The sequence below is a fragment of the Knufia obscura genome (assembly GCF_036327395.1).
Source record: "Knufia obscura strain CCFEE 5817 isolate CBS 148926 chromosome Unknown scaffold_13, whole genome shotgun sequence".
In the NCBI taxonomy this organism is placed as follows: domain Eukaryota; kingdom Fungi; phylum Ascomycota; class Eurotiomycetes; order Chaetothyriales; family Trichomeriaceae; genus Knufia; species Knufia obscura.
Window position 1 is genome coordinate 225,534 of NW_027042699.1, and position 22,183 is coordinate 247,716.

Consider the following 22,183-nt stretch of genomic DNA (forward strand, 5'->3'; position numbering starts at 1 on the left):
ATGGCACACCTTCCAGCAGGCAGATTCCTCTCCCTTATCCCAACGCTACACGAGTCAGCAGTCATCATGGACAGCCCAGTCGTCGAGAGTACACCAGCCAGCCCAACACAGAAGCCAGTCGACGCAGTCGAGAAGACACGACGATCAAGTTCATCGGCATCAGAGGCATCACTGCCCAGCGATGTTATTGGTCAGATCCAGAAGCATCAATTCCTCAAGCTTGGCAACTAGTCAGATACACCGAGTACTGATCACGATGTACTTTTGTCAGAATTTGGATTGGAGTTTTCGGTTTACAGCAATGTGCGGTTTGAAGTAAGACTTCGACCGGCGATGCAGATTTTTCTTCTACCGTAGCACGAACGGGACAGCGCTGGCCATATTATTGCAATGATATGCACATTTCACTTCATTGTTATGCTTAGTCTTGCGAAGATGTTCCTGCAGCTCGACACCGTGCCTTTCTCTCAAGCCTGATCGATACACACTTAGCAGATCCTCTTGATTGTGGTTCCTGGTGACCATCAACCTCTTCCTTGACTGTGCAAGCTCTTGCATGACGCGTAGCTTTTTTCAGAAGGCTTTTCATTAGACCTCACACATCGAACTCAACCTCACATTCATGACGAGACGCCGTAACCATGCATCAGTTTTCCTACGTGATCACTCCCTTCCCCAAATTTCAATCCATCCGACCGAGGCTCATACCGGCAACAGCCGCATTTGCATAATGCTCTCCACACGGAACCACTAGTTCGTCTCGAGCCCAGCAAGCATCTCATCTTTTGCTTCTCCTCCAATGAGAACTTGAGTCCCATCCCGGACAATGTTCGCTCGGTCAAGATCCGAAGGACGGGTGTTCATTTCGAGTCGTGTATCCTGACAGCGAACGGGATGGTGGACTGTATATGCAAGACAGGTGATTCGATCCGCAGGTAAGCGCGACACGGAGTGACTTGCTCTTATTCCTAAGTAAGGGTGTGCTCAGCTTGTCAACTCTAGGATTAGAGTTGATAGGAGCGCGACAAGTCTGGCAGGTGCGGTCGGCTGATGGTTAGCTCTGGTACTGTTGCGCTGGTACAGACCTAACAGCACTGATTTATCCTCTTCTTTGTTCGCATCGACATCTTCTCTATGACTCTCTTTTTCGACACATCTTCCGCGGTACACTTTCAGCCAAGGCTACAGCTAAAGGGCCAAAGCCGGGCGGATTGCTTCGAAGATGTTTGACATATGTGCACGAGGGAGAAACCAGCTCCGCTTGCCACCAGTCTAACTTTTCATTACGGGACGATCCCGTCTGGCCCGATACAGCGATGACTATTGTCTTGCGTGCGGGTTGAGTTCATCATGCTGCGTAGCTTCGAAGCCGCACAGTATCTATGGCAAAGGTGCGTCGTGAGAGCCGGGCGAAGAGGCGCAGAACCGGACAGAAGGCAGGGACAGAGTCTGCTGTGCATCCCGTGTAGTTTAAATGCTGTCCATAGCGTTCAGGCCATTTCTTCTCGCGAGGTCTTTCTTTACCAGCCTTCGTAGGCGTATTCATAGATACGTGGGAAGTAATCTACAGGCGTCGAAGCACGACTCAAAGGGAGCGATGCAGCACCACCCTTAGTCTGACCTTGTCGCTCCAGAAGCATCCCTGTTCGGGGAGAGTCTGTCATTGCCGTCACTGACAGACTTCGCCTCGCCGGATGAGAAAAGATTGAATTGATCGAGTTGGGTTCATTCGACACAGGGAGCCATGGTATCCAACGGAAGCGGTTCTTGATAGGTGCTCGCCTCTGAAGCCGGTCATGGCCTGTAAATCTGTTGGTAGAACACTGGAGGCTGCTAGCTTCGGTGTAGAAGTCCCACTGCTCGTATTGGCGTGGGACTATCGAGAATGCGATCTCCTCCATATGCCGTGCTATGTGCTTTAGCTTATCACAAGAACCACCTGATACGATCTCCTCGCAGAATGTGCACGTCCAGGGAGGAAGAGACATGATAGGCGCTGACGGATGAACATTCGAATAATGCTCACGGAGCTTCGTAAGCCGCTTGAATGTTGTATCCGGGTGAGGACAATAGGATTCGATGCATTGATAGGGCTCGAGGTCGTTGAGCACATGGAGCCTGCTATGCGTTAGTCTGTCATCTATACCGTGGATTCGAAGCCGTACTGCCACTCTTTCTTCCGGGAGATTACTACTGTCTGTTGGCACATGTAACATTCACGCTCACTGTTCTTGAAGTTTTCGGATGAGGACACTGAATCTTCCCAGTCACTCTCTTCGGTGTCCTCCAAGGGACTCTCATCAAGTTCCCCATCAACATCACTGGCATCGAGTGATTCCCCGTTGGACGAGCTTCCATGCTCCGAAATGCCAAATCTTTTAGACGTTACCGCTCTACGTGGTGGAATCGGAGGTAGTCCAGGAGAGCTCTGCGGAATGTCGTAGTCCTAAGTCGTTAGTCTGCATTGCACAATAAGGAAGACCGAAATTCTGCGAACAAAGAGTGAGCGATGTAGTCATGGCATGCACACAGGGCAGAAGGCTCGACAACACACATCTGGCCGCTTGTCCCGGACAAGCAGAGAGTGCCTACATATCTTCCCATATAGATTCGTCTTTGTACCTCGGGGACAGAGCTGGACTCACTGATGATGTTGATCCTTGACGAGGGCGAGAGAAGTCCGGACTCTGATATTCGCGATCAAACCTAGAGGTTCGGCCGTCTCGTAGAGACACGTTCGCGCTGGAAGCGTTCGATCCAGCAGGAATTTCTCGTCGCAGATTGGCGGAGTGCCTGGAAATTTAGCAGAGCCTTGATGAGCAAGATGAAGACCATACGAGTACAATGCGTCCTGTGGTGAATAATCGCTCGATTGCGAACGCGTCGCCAGGCGCATTGGGGACGACTCGCGCTTTGGTAGTACATCGTACTGCACAACTTTCTTGAGCTCGCCGATATCTATCCCTGCTTGGGCATTACTTTCACTGTGTGTGATCATATCTGCATGCGTTGATCCGCTCATCACTTCGCTGGGTCGTAACAACAATGCAGGATTTAGGGTTTCCACCAATGCCTTCAGCACATTCAGAAGACTTCCAGGGGCGCTACTCAGACATTCCATGTTCCGCAGATGAGCCGCCAAAGACTTTGGAAACCAACGTGGTATGGAGTCCACAGCTATTGTCCTACTAGCGGCTGTTAGACCGGTTACCAGCCATGAGAGCTTTTGCGGATCAAGCCTCTGCAATATTTCACGAAGATACGTGGCTTCCTCAGTTGTGAATGCTTCACCCATCACGCACAGGCGGAGAAGAGCTGCCTCGTCGGCAGTAGCGACCAAGTCCCACATGAAACCTTGGTGTGCGAGCCGATCCCGTCTCAGCGCAAGGACCGGGCGCAAGTAAGAATACTGGCGCAGATCGAGATCGATACTGCGGCCATCTTGTAGATGTTGCTCTGTGTTCTTCAACAACTCTAAATGCCTCGAGTCCAGCAGACCTCCGTCTTCCTCTTGTTCGCTTCGCTCGTGTCGCTGCTCGAGGGTGAAGGGTTTGAGCACTGTATAAGCACGCAAGATAGCACCCAAATGCTTCGACTGTACATCATTGAGTTGGAAGTGTCCCGATTTCAGGTCCGCGAACAGTTGCAATTTGTCTATGTATGCTTGATCGAGCTCTAGACTCGACAGACGTCCAGGACACGCATGTGTCCTATCGATGTTGAGGATGTCGCAAGCATCAAGCGAGAGGCTATCTTCGAGGCCAGTGGAAACCTGGTAGGCGTGAGAACCTACACCTTTTTCCAGTCTCTCGACCAAGGCAGGCAGACCTCTGTCGATCAGAGAACTGCAAGCCCGCTGTATCTCTTGAACTCTTGCCTCTACTTCTGCAATTTGAGAAAGATTTGTCATGCTGTCCAGCGTCATCTCAAAACTGCCCGGCGATTCGCTCCTCTCATGTTGCTGATTTTGCGATGGGAGATAAGTAGAGGACGGCATACGAATCGAAGTAGGCGGGCTGGAAGGCTGACATTATGTGGTCCGCAAGAGTATCGAAGATATGATTGTATCGCTCTTCCGCCAGGCACAACGGGACACTGCTTGTGCTTCACATTAGTTCAACACGATAGAGATGTTAGCGTCCAGCTCATGGTCGACTAGGGTCGAACGCGTTCGAAGTTGGTGTGCTAACCTAGCTGGGGTCAGATGTATGCCCTCCAATACTGTAGCATCATGCAGGAGATGGCGATGAAAGGCTAGTCAACAATGCCTCAGAGCCCTCCACAGCATCCTAGCTGTGTTGCGCAGTATGAGAGGCGCATTTGAGCATTGGTAAGCCTCGAGCTAGGAGGCGGAGACGTCTGGCCGCACTAGAGCATTTCGAGCATAGCTCTGGCTGACTTCGGCAGCCCCAGGGACCCCAAGGCTTAGGGGCCCATGAGGGACGACTGATGTTTACAGCTTGACAGGCACCCAGGTTCGCACGTATTGCCCAACCGCCCATCGGTCTCTGTCGGAGACCCTCCAGCGGGAGACGTGCCTTCGATGCGAGATATCTTTACGCAGACATCTGAAATTGTCACTCGTTATCTGTTCTGTATCGTGTTCTGTACAACTGCTCCTTGAGAGAGGACTCACCATGACAATTCTGCCTCATGTCTGTCGCAGAGGCAAATCGAAACACAGAGTGAATAGCTTCCCTGCGGCAAAACAACATGCAGGAACCTGAAAAGAGATCTAGCAATATATATGGGGACACAGTTGTCGAAAGTGGCGGGCATGCAATTTTGGGCGATGTTGTACAAGATGTACGCTTTGCTGGCGGCGTTCACCTCCACTACCATTTCCAAGATGTTCGCGCATTGCACAACGCCGTCGACCATCTCAGGCCTAGTGCCACCAACACGGCACAATGTTCGAGGATACTTGGACAGCTCGAGGCACTTGGCCACGTGCTCCAACAGGCCGAACAAGTCGTGGCATATTGCAATTCTGCAGACAGACAGCATGCAGCGACGCTGCATGCGCTAGCGACTTCGACTGCTATGACGCTCAAAGACTTCACAGCTAGGTTTGAAGGCTTCCAACGGTCTGCGACCAGCCACGAAGAGAGTGGCAGGTCTAATTCAGATCGCGACCATATGGTGGATTGCGAGTTAGGAAAGCTCCAGCAATATCTCACTGTTCAGATGTTATGCATGAACGGCGTCTTCGGTTTCATGCAGTAGTAAGTGTCGAAGAACAATCCGCCGAATCCGGCTCACCGAAGCAAAGCAAGACAGCACAACGCACAGCGCAGACGAGTCATACTCAGCATCTACAGCTGATGCGCCAGGCAAGCCTACAGACAGGGCTCATGCACAGTATCAAAGAGGATATAGTAAGCCAGCCATGCCTCGGAAGAGCTCAACTGATTCTCCAATGTAGCGGCCGGTAGTCGACCACTCAAAGCAAACTCAGCAGAATCTCGCGCAACTAGCTCGGCATTCATCTATAGCAACCAAAGCCCTGGTCAGCGCGCAGCAAGCACTTGCGCGTACTCCTGTTCTAGATACAAATGATAGCATAAACTTCGAAGATTGCCTCAACAGACAGTTCAAGTTACCATTCTCTTTCTTCGACAATTGGCAGGTATGGTTTTTGACGAAGCATTCTTGCTCAGATGTTGATACCTAGGTAGACTTTCGAGAGCTTGCTGAAGAACAAATTTGACCAGAGCCAAGTCCCAGGTGGTTACCATGTCGCCACAGGCAGCTTTATCGTCACAAGAGCAGGCAACGCGAGCCAGGCTCTGACCAAAAGCAACTGGACGTCCATGGTTTACCCTGGCTGCAAGTTGTCAATGACGGTAGTCTTCCAGATCTTGAGATTGTCTCTTCTGAAATGTCCTCGCCCACAATGTGGCAATACACCGTCAAGCGCTCTCGATGGAGGAGGCTTCATCACATGGTAGGTTGTGCCCACTCGAGCTGCAAGCACAGTTGGATTGACTGATGATGTACAGTCCCAGATGTGGTCTCTCGTATCGTTTCGATCCAAACATCGAGGTGCCCTCCGCAGCAAAGGAGGAACAACGCATCGAGCAACAACAGCACAACGAGGACGTGCGTCGATTCGGGGAGAGGCACATACCGAACGACATGGTGGAGCTGTCCACTGAGGGCCAGGCCTGGAAGCAGATCTAGACGCAGACAACATTGATACATTAGCCCAAGGATACTGGGAACCCCCAGGCGAACCTCAAGCTGAAACCCAGGATAATATCCATGAGGTTTCACGCATCGCCAACACGACCACTGCGCCGTTGCTATCAGCAGTAGATTGGCACGCCGGTGCCTCCGGCCTAGAAGCCTGGCTCGCTCAAAGCGCTATGCCTATGAACGAGCCACCAACCCCTGAACAAAACGATTTTCAGCAAGAAGCAGAGCAGAGGCAAAGAGAGCTCAGAGACCTGCAAAGCTTACAGAAAGTCCACTTCATGGCCTTGGTACCAGATACCAAACCACTAGTTGTCAGCGTACCTCAATACCGCAAAATGCCTGTAGAATCACAGATATACCTCCGCAAGATCGCTGATAAATTTCCAGCACTACCCATGAACCTGGCCGAACGGTTCGCCAAATCGAGTGTAGCACGGAAGAACAGGTTGAAAGGACTTCGAACGCTCGGTGAGCGTGAAGTTCCAGACCCGGGATTGATGGTCTATGATCACGATCGCGAGCCGATTAACGACGCGAAATCGGCCGGTACACGGAGATCACGACGTGACGCACCCGACGCTCACGTATCAGGCCTTATTGAGGCCGCAAAGCGAAGGAAAACGGCGTCACAAAGATAGAGCAGGGAATTTGAGAAAAGGGCCGACCGAACACTCGCATGAAAAAACGCCGAAATTGTCGAGGAGGACCTCAATACCTACAAAAAGGTTGGGCTTTCGGCCCATATCCGCCACAGAGCTCGTGCTGCCTACAACGAACAAAGACCGCTCGGTGCCTGCTCAAACGTCTGCAGTTTGAGCATGGCACTTGACCCGTCGACCAGCGCAATCCTAATTCAGATCAACCGCCTTCAGGACATGCCGAAGTCAGTCTCGGACTCAGGCATAGCATCAAATACTTCATTGACCAGGTTATCCAACGCGGCTTGCTGCACGTATGACTGGACATACTCGGCTTGTTCGAGCGGCATTCTGTCATCCCAGTAGAAATCGTCGTCGTTGCCATCGATAGCTTGAGGTGCGCTTATGTCTTGGAGGAAACCTGGGGCAGGTACAACCGGCGGACTACTGCTTACACGTTGATGCTTGTCTTGCACAGAAGCACACGCTTCTGTTGGGTGCTGCTGCTGGCCATATTGCTCCACATGCCGTATATAAGCTTGCTCAAAGCCTCTCCGCGTGCGGTATTGGTCGGGTCTGGGACATTCCAACACTACTCCGGATCGGCCAGATCGCTTTCGAAGCTTCCTCATCTCGGACGCCGGCTGGGATTCGCTGCGCATGAGTCTCGCCACCTCAGTACTGTCATGGCCAGCAGTTGGGAAATGGAAGACCGGGATTTCGTCTGGTGCTATCGGAGGAAGGTCAGCTGCGCATGGACGTCTCGGACGTGTTGGGCATGTGGGCGTTGGGTCTACGGGCGTTGGGCCTGCTGGTATCCAAAAGATCTCAGCGTCCAGGTTCCGCTCGTACTCTTGGCGAGCATATTCTCGTGCCGCATTCATGGAGTCGATACGTCGCTGGATCGCTCGTGGTGGTGGGTTGCTTGGGAGAATCTTATGGAGGGCCAAGTTGTGGTTGGAGAGATATTCGGTCGACGGCATGAAGGTAGTGCCTCGAGGCGATTGTCGTGTACGTTGAGGTCGCTGACTTGATCTCTCGGATAATCTGCCGCTACTGTCAACTCTATCAACAAGCTCTACATTGTGCTTTCTGGTGCGCGACCTCAACAGGTTGCAAAGGAATGGCATTGCGAAGGTAATGGTCTCTGAGCCAGCAGAGATTGCGCGCAGAAGCCACAGCGACGATCAAATCCGTATTTGAGTCCTTCATGGCTATCGAACCCGCGACAATGATCGACTCTCATTGTCGACTTGCCAAAGGAGGTCTCGGAAGAGTTCTTGTAGCCTGAGACAATGTGTAGAACTTCTCACAACACAATACCCCAGAAGTGCCACAGTGAGAAACTCCACGAAGCAAAGGCGTTCATTCTGCTTGTCAGTGTGTGATCTAGCGTTTATCAGTTCCAGCGTCATGGTTGTGGAGACTATACATATGACTTGTGCGTGTATGCAAAGACAAATATCTCCTTGATACTCAGGCTACCGCGTCAGCACGGACACTGAAACCTTCTGATCACCTCTATAGCAATGCTGAGGATGCTTGAAGGAGTCACATCTGGTGTTTCTAAGTGCCTCGAGGTCGTTGAGCATCCGCCTACGCTGGGAGCGCATCACAAGCTGGGCTTCATACTCCTCTCGTAGTTACTTATCGGCTTCCTGCTCGCACCGGCTTGAAACTGATTATTACGAGACCATGGTCAGCGTCAGACTTTTCAGTACCTTGGGGACATATCAGCACGTCGCGAGAGTTGCGCAGGGCTTCCGAAACTTGCGCAAGATGTCTCAACAATTTCACATTGTCTGCAGTGACTACAATTACGACGTTGTACGGAGTAACGAATTTCGGAAGCTTCAGCACCGACCAAGACTTCCAGGGAGTTCACGCTAAACCAGAAAGGGTCTCCGATGCGAACCGACCAATCCGGATTCAGGCAGCCCGGAAATCTCTCAATTTTTATTACAGTCTTGTGCTCCCCAACGACGTGGTCGTTTCGTGGCCGCTGCAGCGCTGCCGCATCTCACTATGGCGTATGAAATTACAGCACAAGGGTCTCTCGACCTGTACCAGTCAATGTCGACTGAGATCTAGAGCTTAGTGCTCAGAGAGGTTAGAGCATGGGCCAAGAATGGTCCCGAACCTTCAGCCCTTGAACAGGGTATCTTGGCCTTGGCCTCGTATATAAAGTGCCAGCACTCCAGGACCCAACCACAGAGCTGACAATTACCACATACACCTGATAAGATACTCACACATCATACCAGGATCTACAGTTATCATGTCCGCAGACAAGAAGGTAGCCCTGATAACAGGCTGCTCCTCTGGCGGCCTCGGCGCAGCCCTTGCAATCGCCCTCCACAAAGCAGGCTATCGTGTCATAGCCACAGCCCGCAACACTTCCAAACTCGAAGAGACACGCGCCGCCGGCATCGAAGATCTCGAAGTGGATGTCCTCTCACCAGCCTCAATTTCAACCTGCGTCAGGAACCTCGAAGCGCTAACAGGGCGTCTCGACCTCCTCATCAACAATGCCGGTGCAGGCTACAACATGCCCGTAGTCGATGTCGACATTGAAGAAGCACGAAAAGTCTTCGATCTGAACGTCTTCAGCCTCATCGGCGTCACGAGGGCATTTTTGCCTATGCTGATGAAGAGCAAAGATGCAAGGGTCGTCAACAATATCTCCATTGCCGCGCACGTCGGCCTGCCAATCACAGGGATGTACAGCTCCTCAAAAGCAGCTGCGAACATGATGACCGAGACACTTCGACTCGAGCTGGCGCCATTTGGTATCCGTGTCATTGCACTCATGACTGGTTCTGTGCAGTCAAATTTCTCCAACAACATACCATCGAGGAAATCGGAAGCGAAGACTGAGCTGCCCGAGGCCTCAATATACCGCGTTGTGCCAGGCGGGCTGAAGATGATGACAGATCCCGAGCCTCTGGTCATGAAGGACGCAATGGATGCGCGTACTTGGGCGGGACAGGTGGTGGATGATCTGTCGAAGTTGAATCCACCACATCAGATCTGGAGGGGGGCAAACGTGAATGTGGCGAGGCTTGCATGTCATTTTCCTGTTGGCATGTTTGACAAGCAGTTGAAGCAGACTGCGAGGCTTGACGAGTTGGAGACGGCGTTGAGGGATTCAAAGTGAAAGCTTTGTCTAGTCAGAAACGCAATCTGAGACGGTATGCGTTTGTCGTCTCGTTTTTGCTCACGAGCGGTACGCATGATGGTATACTCATCCTTGCCTTTGATTCCACCCTCACTCATGGAACGGTAAGGTCTAAGGGAAGATACACGTCTGAATATAAGCACGTCCCATCACAATGTGTTGTGCTCGCCAAATGTCGACCAAGATCGATGGCGTCCTTCTCATTCACATTTTCTGGCGTGGGGTTATGGCTGGTGGACATACCATTGTTGGGCAAGTCTGCACGCCTTTGCTGCGGGACCTCAATTGTGGAACAAGTCGTCCTAATCGTCGTCGTCGAATTCGTCTTCAGTGGTCTCAAAGGTTGAGTCTTCATCATGATCGTGTCGAAAGTCGTGGTAGTCCATCGTCCATGAATCATCGCCTGCATATTCTGGCCCCATCAACTCAGCTGGTGTCTTGGCGGTGTAGGATTCTTTGTGCAGATCGTAATGGCCAGCTGCTATGGCAACATGATCCAATGGACAAGAGCCCCCTCTGAGAATGAACTCATGGACGCGGTCATGTAGCGACACGTGGTTAGGCTGACAATCCGCCTGTCTGTGACGGGGTATGTAGCACAGGCCGACTTGCCAGCCTTGCATACCCCCGTTAGAGAACAAGCCTTGCAGACTGATTTCTGTGAGTCCTAGATGCTTCTGCATCCATCTGAATAGATCAACAAAGCATGCACGCTTTCCAAGCTGTTCTTCCGGCAAAAGTACAATACTGTCGATTGTGAGACTACGCAACGTCTTTCCACAATGCTTCAAGACCGACTTCATCTCCTTAGATCTGCACTTGAGCTCTTCGAGTTCAAGGTGAGACAATCGGGAGCCCCATGTCAATCTGGCTGGTAATTTGATGCCAATGGTTGACGTGTCGAACATGGACACACTCTTGTCGACCGTCTTCCTAGAATTGAGCCCATACAATTCTGCTGGATCACTGCAATCTCCAAGACATAACGAAAGCCGTTCAAGGTTGACAGCAGCTTGCAAGATGACACTCAAGTTCTCAGACGCAAGACCTGATAGGTCTTGGCTGTACTGCGGCTTGAGCTCCAGCAACTTGAGCCTAGCGAGAACATCGGAAAGGAAGATAGAGAACTTTTGATAGTTGCCATCTAGTAGTAACAAATCCCAATCCAACTCAGTTACTCGCAGTTGTTGAAGCGGGTTCGGGAGACTTATGAGTGCTGCGAACATGGCCCGAGCATATGTGCTTGGTGGGAAGTCCTGTTGATACTGTTCGTTGTCCAGCGTACGCCTTGGGTCAAGGTCCACCTCTCGCAAGAATTGGGCATAGAACGGTGGCAGTTCAACTACGCCATGATAGTACATGGACAATGGCCCTGCTCTGAGGACAGAGCCAAAGACCTTCCTGGCATCTAGTAAATGGATAACTTTGAGATTCGGGAGACAAGCGAACGCTTTACTTAGATATCCCACTTGGGCAAGGTCGTCTGTACTCGACCCTGCCTCTATCATCTGACTGTGGATTATGCTAGCAGTCCTCATTGCTTCACGTGCCTTTGGGATATCGGATCCAGCATCGATGCGTTCCTTGAGGTTCCTTGCAACATCCCTGACCAGATCTTTGGTCGTCCGGACCCATCGCGCATCGTACTCAAGCTTGTGAATGTGCTTTGCAATACGGACACATGTTGCGGCCGCGACGAATCTCTGCAAGCTACGAAGGTGAGGGAAAATTGTAAAGCATTCGAAAAGTAGTGGTGTCGAAAGCTGCTCCAGGTACATGCAAGTCAAGCGCGTTGATTTGAGGAACTTGTTGTCGAGATACAGCCATGTCATTGAGAGTACCTCTAGCGGTAGTGAAAGAAGCTCGCGCTCACCGGTCAATGTTGCGGCATCCATGCTCGCCAGTTGGGGTTGCTAAGGAGTGAGAGCAATGATAATGTGCAGGTCTTACGGAGTAGGGGTTGAAGAGAACGATTTGCGTGTTGCTGAAGCGAGGCGCGCGTCGCGGCACCACGTGATTCCCGCTAACCTTTTTGGAGCTTGGGAAAGTGTTTCAAACGTCTCTCGCCGGAATTTCGTAGTCTTCCTACAAACACGACAGTAACATGCTGGTACCCTCCCCGAGGTACTAAACGACTACTTTGCCGTTCATCTGATATACTCCTCTGTTAAAAAAACTATCCGGACGAAAATCGGGCAACCGTACACCCAATATCGCTTACTACGATTGTCAACCCGACACAATACAATGTAGCTGTCGAATATGTGTTAGGAAAATTAATCAGTATACTATAACAGGTCGAAATCATAGTTCTACTGTTTCTTAAGCACAATTTTATGCGGCGCAGAGCCCATGATGAAGCGGCTGAATGACTTATCTACGGCGCGCTTTTCAGACGTGTCCGGATAGTTTCTTTACAGAGGAGTACTTGGCTGAGCCGCAAATATGGACCGCGCAAACCGGTGCGATACCCAGTGGCGTATTTGCAACTAATTCGCCAATGTAGAGCGAGGACATTGCAGCGGTTCTGTTTGTATTGTGCACGGATACCTCAACTGTCCGTTATGCTCGTCCGACATCCGTGTCGACCGTGAGCCCTATTCCGGCCTTGATCGATACCTCACGATGCTTTGTCGAACCTTTGGCAGATTGAACACCCTTGAACATAAGGTCGGCTACCTTCACTCATCGACCTTTCGTGTTCACAATGACACATGCACCAACACTCGTTTGATGACGGGCCAAATAAAAAAACTTGTGTGGGACTTCCCTTTCATAGTTGCTCAGTAGTTCACTCGTCTTTTCACCTGAGAGCACCTTCGCGAGCTCAGGCTAGATTTTTTGGACCTGGTGATCCTATCTGGTGCCTGGGACAGCATCACGACGGGTCAGAAGCGGCACTATTCACTATCATAGCCCACAGATCCCTTCGTTTTCTTCACTGGTCAGGACTTCTTGAGTACTGTCGTGAAGCGCATCGGTCTCTCTGTACGTTGACACAAGTGGCACATGCAGGCATTCAGACAATGTCCCATACTTTGCCTAAAGTCTGTTGAGGTTGCCAGCTCTAAGTGAATGCTCTCAAGCTCTAACTCGATGAGTTGTACTTGGTAGACATTAAAGAAGACCGTGACAGAATGAAGCCAATGAATTCGGTAATCATGTGGCCTCCGTGCGGAATATCAAGCTGGCCGCTTGCTGCAATACTGGGGGAAGTCAGTATCCTGAAAAAAGAGCAATTACTAGAAGAATCTCATCCAATGCCTTAAGACAAGGCTCAGTCGAATCGCGAGTCTGCGAGAAGTCTAGAATACTTTAACCTCTTGTTTAAAGAGCACACCAGTCCTCGTTACTTGTGCATACTCGTACATCCGGCCACGTTGATATTCCGGGCGGAGGCGGCGCCAGGCAACTTCCGTCGCCAGATGGCGCTTCTCAGACCTTCTTGGCTTGCTGAGATCTCAGACGCACGTGGTCGTGTCGGCCGTAATTTGAGACTAAGTCGCGGATGCAGTGCAGCGGACATGCATGGCCTGGATGAAACGATGTTTCGTTGGCTGCATGTTTGAAATAGCTTGCAGGAAGCAGAAACTTAGAGGTCCGAAAGATGTTGGGAAAGAGTCTACATTTGAGCCGGTCGGTCACAATGCCAAGACATTAGGTCCAGGCATCTAGAAACCCTAACTAGGTTAGTCTAAGGTATTCTTCTTTACTAGCTTATCACTCCTACGTACGACTAAGTAATATATTAGTAACAATACTAAAAGGCCTTTAAAAGGGCTTCTATAAAAAAGCAATTTAATAAGTACTTCTTAAGACCTTTACTATATAAAAGGAAAGATATTAAATGAGTATATAGTTAAAAACTTAGATTTTATTTATTGCTTTATTCTTTCTGAGTAGTAGTACTTACTATAAAATTATTAATAAGTACTTCTTAAGTACTTAGAATACTTTTAATAATAATAAGTAACTACTTTAAGAAACCTAATATAATTTACTTTAATATCTAAGAAGTACTTTAAAAGTACTTATATACTTAAGTATACTTATAATATATAAGTAAATACTTTAAACTACCTAAGATATATCTAAAATAACTACTTAGAAACTACTTTTAATATCTAAGTTCTACTAATCTTTATTTACTATTTATAAAGTACTTTCTAAGTACTTCTAAGATTTATTTCTTTCTATTATATAAAACTTATTAAAGTACTTTAGAAGTGCTTAGAGTAAATAAAGTACTTTATAAGACCTTATTTTATTCTTTCTTTCTCGTAAGCTTAATACGTAGATTACTGTAACTTACCTAAGGTTAATTTTATTTATATCCACTATAGCTCTAGAAGTATCCATTTTAATGCCTTAACGTAAGCCTAATTAGGGTTTCTAGATGCCTGGACCTAATGTCTTGGCATTATGACCGACCGGCCCAGCTGTCTTCTCTTAGGAAAGACCACAAAACCGCACGGGACGAGATAGTTCCAAGCATTTTTAGCCCTAAGGAAGCAGCCAAATGGATCCTTTGGCCACCCAGTTGTGCCACCAAGAAGATGAAGCACAAGTACTCGTCAGAAGTGGCCGATTTTTACGTGGGTTAGGTTGCGGCATCCCAGCCATCTTCCGGAAGAGAGCCTCTTAGAAGTCGTCGAGCTCTCGCCTTCTCATTCGTGCCCTTCTCGTCACTCAAACGTGCGATGTTAGAGCTGTAGCCCACGACTGCTTGGTACCGGCTCCCTGTCTCATCGCCGACCTCTCCCTCATATCAATTCATAATTGCAACTGTTCTTGGTCAAAGTCAAGCTGGTCACTCACCTACGGACGCGGCCGCAATTTCCAAAATAAGCAACGCTCGTGCAGTGCCGATCGACGACCTCATCGTTCCTACCCGAGTCCGCGTACCACTACCTCTCGAGTTCAGGGCATCACTTCTATCATTGTCGCATAGCTTCTAGCCTTTAGCACACTCACTTTTCGTCCCTGACAGGACTCAGACCCAGGTGGCGCGGAGAGCCGTTCAACTTGACGACAACATTCTATCTGTGATAACCATAGTCGCCTCGCTTGACTATCGCATATTACAATACCTGCGCATCGTTCTTCCATTAGCTGCAAGTCATGAAGGATTAGCGATTCAGGTCGTAGGCGGGTTGAGCAGAATGCTGCCGAGTTAGCCCACCTGACAAAGGACACGATAACGATATCTGAGCGCAACGAAGACATGGCGCGTTCTTATGAATACGTGATTCACGGTCGTTCACCGTCCTCGAACGAAGGCAGCCCGGTCCCCCATCGAAAAACTTTGTCTACTACACGCGATCCTCAACGAAAGTCGAATCTCCGGCATCTGTATCGCGCTTCAATTTCGTCAAATGATTATGTAGAAAGCCCGGAACCACTGGAAGACCGTCGCCTTTCGAGCCCGACCACGCCGAAATTACCGCCGACACCGCCCACCGGTGAGGAGGAAGGTGGTGAGGTCAAAGAGGAGGCGCAGCCAGTACAAGACAGTGATGCCGCCAGACTGCGCTCCATACCAGTAACACCGGTCAACCAGTACAGCCCACCTACGCCAGACGATACTCCTCCGCGAGAGCAGCTCAAGTTACCTATTAGGCCTTTCCTGACGGTTCGTCCCTCAGTAGCTTCTACACAGGCCGAGTCCTTTAGAACTGCGCGCGAGAACATCTATTCCGAGGATGAATCCGATCATTTTTCTCCCGAGCAAAGGCCTAACCTGGCATCACCTGCACCACCTCCTGAGCTCCCTCTACCCAATGGTGATGCCCATACACAAGGTATAGAGGACGTTAATGGGACTCGGAGCGATGAGCAGCTGGAGTTTCAGCATAACGATACTCTTCCTTCGTCTTCTCCATTACCTGCTGAGAACGATAATCGACGCAGTCAAAATACAGTGGTAACGGACAAGGATACGCCAGAGACGCAGTTCCAGTTTGACCACTTGGAAGAACAAGCTAGGCGTTTGAAGGAGCAAGCCCAGTCAACTCGTGCGGAAGCTACAGGTAGCAGGATAACAGAGGTGGAAGACAAACATGTGCTCCATGCCTTCAACGTCCATGAGCGGGTGACAGTGCCGGCAGGGGAATCCCTGAAGAAACAGAAGACTCTGCGTGATCGGGTGAAAGCCACGAAACAAATTCAAAGTACAGCTTCGATAGAAGCATTTGCGAACGTCATAGGTTGGAACGATGGTGGTGGGCATCACGATGCTGAAAACGCAGCGGAGGCTAACCGTTGGTCTGGCATTTCCAACCCCTCTGCTGTCGAGGCTTATGTGGTAGACTCGCCGATCCAGCCACGAAAGAGAGGTACCTTAAGGAAAGTTATTAAGAATGATTCTTTAAGATCAACAAGCTCTCCTATACCAGAATCGAAGAGGACTTCTCTCCAGTCGACCTCTGACTCGTCCCATCGACTTGTGCACAAGAAGCTCAAGCTCAACAATGAGAATCGCTGGAGTGCTGGTTCGGAGATCTCCAAACGGTCGCTGAGCTGGGGTTTCAGTCCAATTTGGTCGAGACAGGAAGTGATCAAAGTGGCTGTCATTCCGGAACGAGGTTCGTCTTTGCAAACATCTGCAAGCAGCAGCAGAAGACATTCGCGGTCTATCTCTGGTGGTTCTACACATATCAACGGAAGCATGCCACCTGTCACTACACCTATGCCCCGTCGGAAAGCAGCCTTGTCTCATCCACAGGACACAAATACTGCCGACGGTGGACCTCCTCAAATCCCCGCGAGAAGCACTTCCTTGTCTGCACCGACTTCGAGGAATGGGTCGAGAGCTAATTCCATCACCTCGCATCACCTCTCGATACAGCGTGAGCAAGCAGAAAAGGATCTACGCAGCACCCTCGAGCGGATGGAGTCGGAACGATTGTCTGCAAGTTTGAGACGCAGTTCTCATCAATCATCCTCGCCGACTCCAGCCCCAAGGCAAGTTGAGAAGACACACCAGGCAATGCTTGAGCCTAACGTCACCAACACTGAAATGTCGAGAAAGAACTCAAGCGCAGCTGGGTCTGCCAGGTCACATCAAAAGTCGGTCACAATCGATCTGGGTGGCATCGACCCAGGGACAAAAGAATGGGCAGATTTGCGCCCTGCGACTTTGACTGGAACCCCTTTCTCTCAGGCCTCGATGTTGTCGACCTCACCCGAAATCGTCGAAGCGAGGGCCATCAGCTTCTTTCCGCACAACAACCAGTCTTTGCAATTGATCGAGCCGAATCGACTTTCCGAGACACCAGCAGTCAAAGCCCTCAGAGCACAAGGACCAGAGCGAGCACAGACACTCCCGGCTCGAGCCATGAATATCACGACACCACGAACAAGTGACCGGCTCCTGCAGACAGTAGACAACGAAGTCGATTCTCCACTCCGAAATCCCCGCAAGCCACCTCAGCCGCCGCAGGTCCAGTTCTCAATCATCCCTCCAACCCCAATGTCTGAGCGCGACCATCAGCTTGGTGCGACGCCAGACACTTCACCTGTCAAGTCGAGGACTGGCACATTGTTGCGCAAGCGACCTTCACTACAAGGTCGCGACCGATCAGAATCTTTTATCAAATCCCTTGGTCGCAATCTGAGCCTGCGCAATGCGAAGAACCCGAAACAAGATCAGGATCTCGACTCAACATTGTACCCATTCTGGCGACCAAGAGCATTCTGGGACGATGACGACTATCGACGGCGTATGCAGCAGGAGCACGATCGTGAGCAGATGGGCAAAGATGGTACGACTGTCGATGCCGAGACAGGAACGGTCATCGCACGATCGCTTGTCGTCCATGAGCCGCATTCGAGACTTGTCCGCAGCAATACGATCACAACTGGTCCCATGAGCCTTGTTCGAAAGATGAGCGAGAGACGTAAGCAAAGACGCATGGTCGACGAGCATATCGCGGGCCAGCAAGCCCTTGTCAAGCAAACATCCTACTCCTCCTTGCAACGTTTCCGAGCTGGCCGAAAGCTCTATGGTCTACCACCGATACGGTCTCTGTCTCTCAATATGGGCGTTGGTCGTCTTTCCAGCCTGCGTGATAAGATGACAACGGCGCGTGCGAGAAGAGAAGACGAGAGAAGGGAACTCAGGAGAGAGAAATTGAGAAAGAGCATCGGTCCTGATGTGGTTAGTCAAGGTGATAGTAGATTTCCAACGGATATGATGACTGAGCACAATGGGGGCAGGAAAGCGGAGAGTGAAGAAGCGCTTGGAGATATGCTTGAGCGGGCGAGGGCGGAGGAGGTGGTTGGGAAGAGAGGGTTGAGGATGTAGTGGGATGCAGAGGAGGGACAGCTCTACAGATGACGACGCCCCACATTGCATTGAGCGAGCAACACCAATAGGAGAAAAGCCATCAGGATGGAATGCATCTACGGGAGTTTTGAGCTTACATGGGCGTTTGGATGGATGCAATTCAGCGAGTTACGCGAGCAGATCAGAACGATATATTCCAACGACGACGATACATACGACGCTACGAACGAGATGAGATTACGGACGATTAGTTAGTTAGAGAATACCTATGCCGCGTTTAAGAGATGGAATACGATACATTATTACTGAGCACATGAATGAAGATATGATATACGAGGGGGATCTAAGCTATGCGATTTGAGCTGAGCTGAGCTTTCTGGGTTGGTTTGATGAGTGTTATGTCATGTATGTACAAATAGTTGTTAGGGTTGAATTGGATATATACACTTTTTCGAGGATATTTTGCCTTGCATGAATACATCTACTGACACTTTGTTACGAAGCAATAGAGCCTCGCTTACAAGCGACGATGCGTCCAGTGACGGGATCGGCATGATTCGGCATAGCTGAGCAGCAGCGGGATATGTATGAACACTCTGCTTGGGATACGGGGCTGATGTAGGGCGGTTCTGTCGGTAGGTTGGACTAGAATGGGTATCGGAGAGGGGGAGTAAGAGCTATTGCCACTGGTACGATAAATCTTAATGCTGTGCGCTCGCTGGTTATATTCTAAATCGTTGCCCGAGCGCCTGTACATGGAGGCTGTTTGAAGAGGAGGCAGCCGTCGAGTTTCGCTCCTGCTTAGTCCGCGCACGAGAGCTGAAGCAGGATTGCTGGGAGTATCCCAGGGCATACCGGTCACGCCAGAGGAGAGGGAAAAGTGGATGTATGTAAGGAGTGACTAAATTTATTCTCAATTATGTATTTTTATTATTATTCTTCTCGTCGTGAGTCGTGGCATCGTGCTCGTTATGCCGTTGTTTGATTTCCCATTAAATAGATGCCTTGCGCCGTGATGTCCTGTGCTCTATGCCTTCATTGTGTATAAGTTTGACCCCGCCCGCTATGCTATGCTGAATTAAAGTGACTAAAAGACGAAAGCCACCGCCCATCGCTATGCTTGAGATTTTGAAACAAATATGCTAGAAGGACGTAAAGGAGATGTGCTGGTAATGACAAAGGAGTGCGGTGATATGCTAAATCTCTTAAGGCTTAGTTGTGGTAGTCGTGACGGCTACTGACGAGCTCGAGGCGGAAGTTGTGGTGACAGCGGCACTAGTAGTGGTCACGGCGCTAGTAGACTTGCCGGTGCTTGCGCTCGAGCTGCTCGAGCTGGAGCTAGTACTGCTGGCGGATGATGTGGGCTTGGACGATGAGGAGCTCGAGCTGGAACTAGAGCTGCTGCCAGTGCTTGAACTGCTGCCGCTCGATGTGGACTTGGTGGTGACGTGGCTAATTGTAGTCTGCGATGAGGAAATCGAAGATGTTGTGCCGCGGTGAATTGAGCTTGATGGGGAAGCAGAGGTTGTTGGACCGTTGTTGCCAGAGGTTGTGGTCGGGTAGTATGGCCCCTTGCTGGTAGTTGGGATGACACTGGATGAGCTTGAGGTCTTTCCACCGTTGTTGTTGTTGTCGCTTCCTGCAGATACCGTAACGGTCGCGGTGACTGTGACGGTCGGGACTGGAGCACAAGAAGCAGCAGATGAGGTAGACCATGCTTGCCCGTTGTTGTTACCCGCGCCGTTGATGACGGTCACGATGCTAGTCGGGATGGCAGTCACATATGTCGTGGTGTAGTATGAAGCTGTCAACCAGGTGCTGTAAAAGGTCTGGGTGCCACTTGTAGCGAGTGGACTAGAGCACGGTACGAACGTTGTGCGGGTAACAGTTGAGGTAATGGTGCTCGTGGTGAAAATGGTGGAGGTTATTGTGTTAGGCTTCTCTGTGGTTGAAGCGGAAGTAGGACCCACCGGCTTGTTAGATGTCGTGGCTGTTCCATTTCCATGAGGCGTAGTGGTGGATTGAACGCTGCTGGTCGTACTCGTGACCGTGCCATTGTTGTGGGGTGTGGTGGTGGTCTTGATGCTACTGCTGCTGCCTGTGGTAGACACGGACGATGTCGGCTTGGAAGACGTGCTGCTGGAACCAGTAGTGCTCACAGAAGTGGTTGTATGCGTGCTTGAGGTGGAGCTTTGGCTTGTGCTCACGCTGGTTGAGACCGAAGAAGAGCTGAGAGAGGTGGTCGAGGTAGAAACGTGAGAGGTCGAAAGACTAGTTGAAGTGGTCGTGCTGTTGTCCAAGCCACGCTCCTGGAAAGGACGAGCGAGAGCAGATCCAGCCAAAGCAGCTGTCAGAAGAGCCAATGAGAAGTGCATGTTGAACGATTGAATTGCGAACGAAGAACTTCAAGAAACTGTAGAGGTAGGGTTGATTAAGCGAATGCGAACGATAAGCGAATGTAGATGCTGTAGCGAATGTTGTTGTTGACGTTGTATGGTGTTTTGTGATGAAGATCCTAACCTACCAGCAAGGAACTTCGAGTCCTTATACTCATGCCCACCATCACAGCGACGGTTCTCGTGTCCTGGATTAGTAGGCATTGCCAGATGTGGCGCGTATAGAAAATTTTGCTCGTAATGGCAGCGTTACTGCGCAGGTGAGCATTGCAAAGGCGTAGAAGGTCGCAAGTCGAGGCGCAGACTTGCAGAAGGCTGAACAACAGCTGTGCCAAGCAGCGTCGCATTGTGCAGATGAGGAATCGCGTGCTGCCGAAAAGGGATGCTGCTTGCGAAGCCCAGCTGAACAGTAAGCAGAATCCGTCTGTGCCTACCTGTGATTGGTCAGTTAAGCAAAAGACTCAAATCGACGTCACTGACGCGGCAGCCACAGGTCTATTCTTGTCTTGCATCGTTCTTTTGCGTGTGGGCTCTTTGAGACAGTCACCTCGAGTCTGGTATGAAATTATCCTCGAAGCAGTATTGTCAGAACTCAAACGTCGGTGAATTGCGCTATGGCAGCTGCACACATTCTCGACCACATGGCGAACGTGGCTACGTTAATAGTGCTTCTGCATGTGAAGCTGTTCTCTCTTTAGCACTTTCGTATGGGAAGCCGCGAACTGTTTCCACGATTCTAGCAATGCTGTAGCGGCGGCTTCGGCACCTTCACGATTTGCTAACGAACTGTGTGAGCTTGGGTGGTTAAACTCGGAAACTATCGCTAGAACAACGTTTGCTGTTCTGGGAGAAGGCTCTGAGACACGGTCAGTTATTTCAAGCAGCGACCACCATACCGCAAAGGCCGCCGCTTCCTGACGGAAAGATCGGAAAGCTTGCGGCACCAAAGGCGGCACATGCAACAGTAAAGGAATGCTACTCTACTGAGACATGCGCTAAACAGTGTGGGCGTGTGACCTGGTAAACAGTCTGTGAGCAATTTGTATCAGGTGTCTCCTGCAAGTTCGTGAAGCCAAGCGGAAGGTCACATGCAATAGCCTGGTGTGCTCAAAGCGATGGCAGAGAAGAATCAAGACAAAGCTCACGTCAGGCAATGCGACAGACACCGAATATACCCAGGAAATGCAAACTTGTGTGAAGGTTCTAATGCGCTGGAAATCCTTCACATGCATTTGCATATAGCTCGATAGGGCGTTGACTTTGAGCCCTCTCGCAGTACCATTCAGTAATCAGCTTAAGCGGCAAGCATCAGATCTTGCTGAATATCACACTGCGGGTAACAAGCAGTGACTCGTATTGTCCGTGAGTAGGTTGGTATTCGTGTGTCTTTGCTGATTTGCAATAAATGGTTGCCAGGGCGTATAGATGCGTGCAGAGACTTAGAAATGAGCGACGTTGACGTCCATAACAAGGCCAACTTCACCAG

At 50.3% G+C, this 22,183-nt stretch overlaps 7 protein-coding genes across 7 annotated transcripts; 4 read left to right on the plus strand and 3 right to left on the minus strand.

The window, feature by feature from the left end:
* PMZ80_009263 (uncharacterized protein) lies at nucleotides 1–231 on the plus strand (the record flags this gene model as incomplete). The annotated part of the gene is made up of 1 exon (XM_064877658.1): nucleotides 1–231. One exon carries the CDS (start codon nucleotides 1–3, stop codon nucleotides 229–231), a length of 231 nt encoding a protein of 76 aa, XP_064726383.1.
* Nucleotides 232–2,140: 1,909 nt separating this feature from the next.
* PMZ80_009264 (uncharacterized protein) lies at nucleotides 2,141–3,997 on the minus strand (the record flags this gene model as incomplete). The annotated part of the gene is made up of 3 exons (XM_064877659.1): nucleotides 2,141–2,446; nucleotides 2,555–2,588; nucleotides 2,646–3,997. The coding sequence occupies 3 exons, from the start codon at nucleotides 3,995–3,997 to the stop codon at nucleotides 2,141–2,143; spliced, it is 1,692 nt and encodes a 563-aa protein (XP_064726384.1).
* A 1,928-nt stretch (nucleotides 3,998–5,925) lies between these two features.
* Nucleotides 5,926–6,836, plus strand: PMZ80_009265 (uncharacterized protein; the record flags this gene model as incomplete). Its single annotated transcript, XM_064877660.1, has 2 exons — nucleotides 5,926–5,947; nucleotides 6,166–6,836. 2 exons carry the CDS (start codon nucleotides 5,926–5,928, stop codon nucleotides 6,834–6,836), a joined length of 693 nt encoding a protein of 230 aa, XP_064726385.1.
* A 230-nt stretch (nucleotides 6,837–7,066) lies between these two features.
* On the minus strand, nucleotides 7,067–7,966 carry PMZ80_009266 (uncharacterized protein; the record flags this gene model as incomplete). The annotated part of the gene is made up of 1 exon (XM_064877661.1): nucleotides 7,067–7,966. The coding sequence occupies one exon, from the start codon at nucleotides 7,964–7,966 to the stop codon at nucleotides 7,067–7,069; it is 900 nt and encodes a 299-aa protein (XP_064726386.1).
* A 1,148-nt stretch (nucleotides 7,967–9,114) lies between these two features.
* Nucleotides 9,115–9,993, plus strand: PMZ80_009267 (uncharacterized protein; the record flags this gene model as incomplete). The annotated part of the gene is made up of 1 exon (XM_064877662.1): nucleotides 9,115–9,993. One exon carries the CDS (start codon nucleotides 9,115–9,117, stop codon nucleotides 9,991–9,993), a length of 879 nt encoding a protein of 292 aa, XP_064726387.1.
* Nucleotides 9,994–10,316: 323 nt separating this feature from the next.
* PMZ80_009268 (uncharacterized protein) lies at nucleotides 10,317–11,909 on the minus strand (the record flags this gene model as incomplete). Its single annotated transcript, XM_064877663.1, has 1 exon — nucleotides 10,317–11,909. One exon carries the CDS (start codon nucleotides 11,907–11,909, stop codon nucleotides 10,317–10,319), a length of 1,593 nt encoding a protein of 530 aa, XP_064726388.1.
* A 3,329-nt stretch (nucleotides 11,910–15,238) lies between these two features.
* On the plus strand, nucleotides 15,239–18,319 carry PMZ80_009269 (uncharacterized protein; the record flags this gene model as incomplete). The annotated part of the gene is made up of 1 exon (XM_064877664.1): nucleotides 15,239–18,319. The coding sequence occupies one exon, from the start codon at nucleotides 15,239–15,241 to the stop codon at nucleotides 18,317–18,319; it is 3,081 nt and encodes a 1,026-aa protein (XP_064726389.1).
* Nucleotides 18,320–22,183: the final 3,864 nt, after the last annotated feature.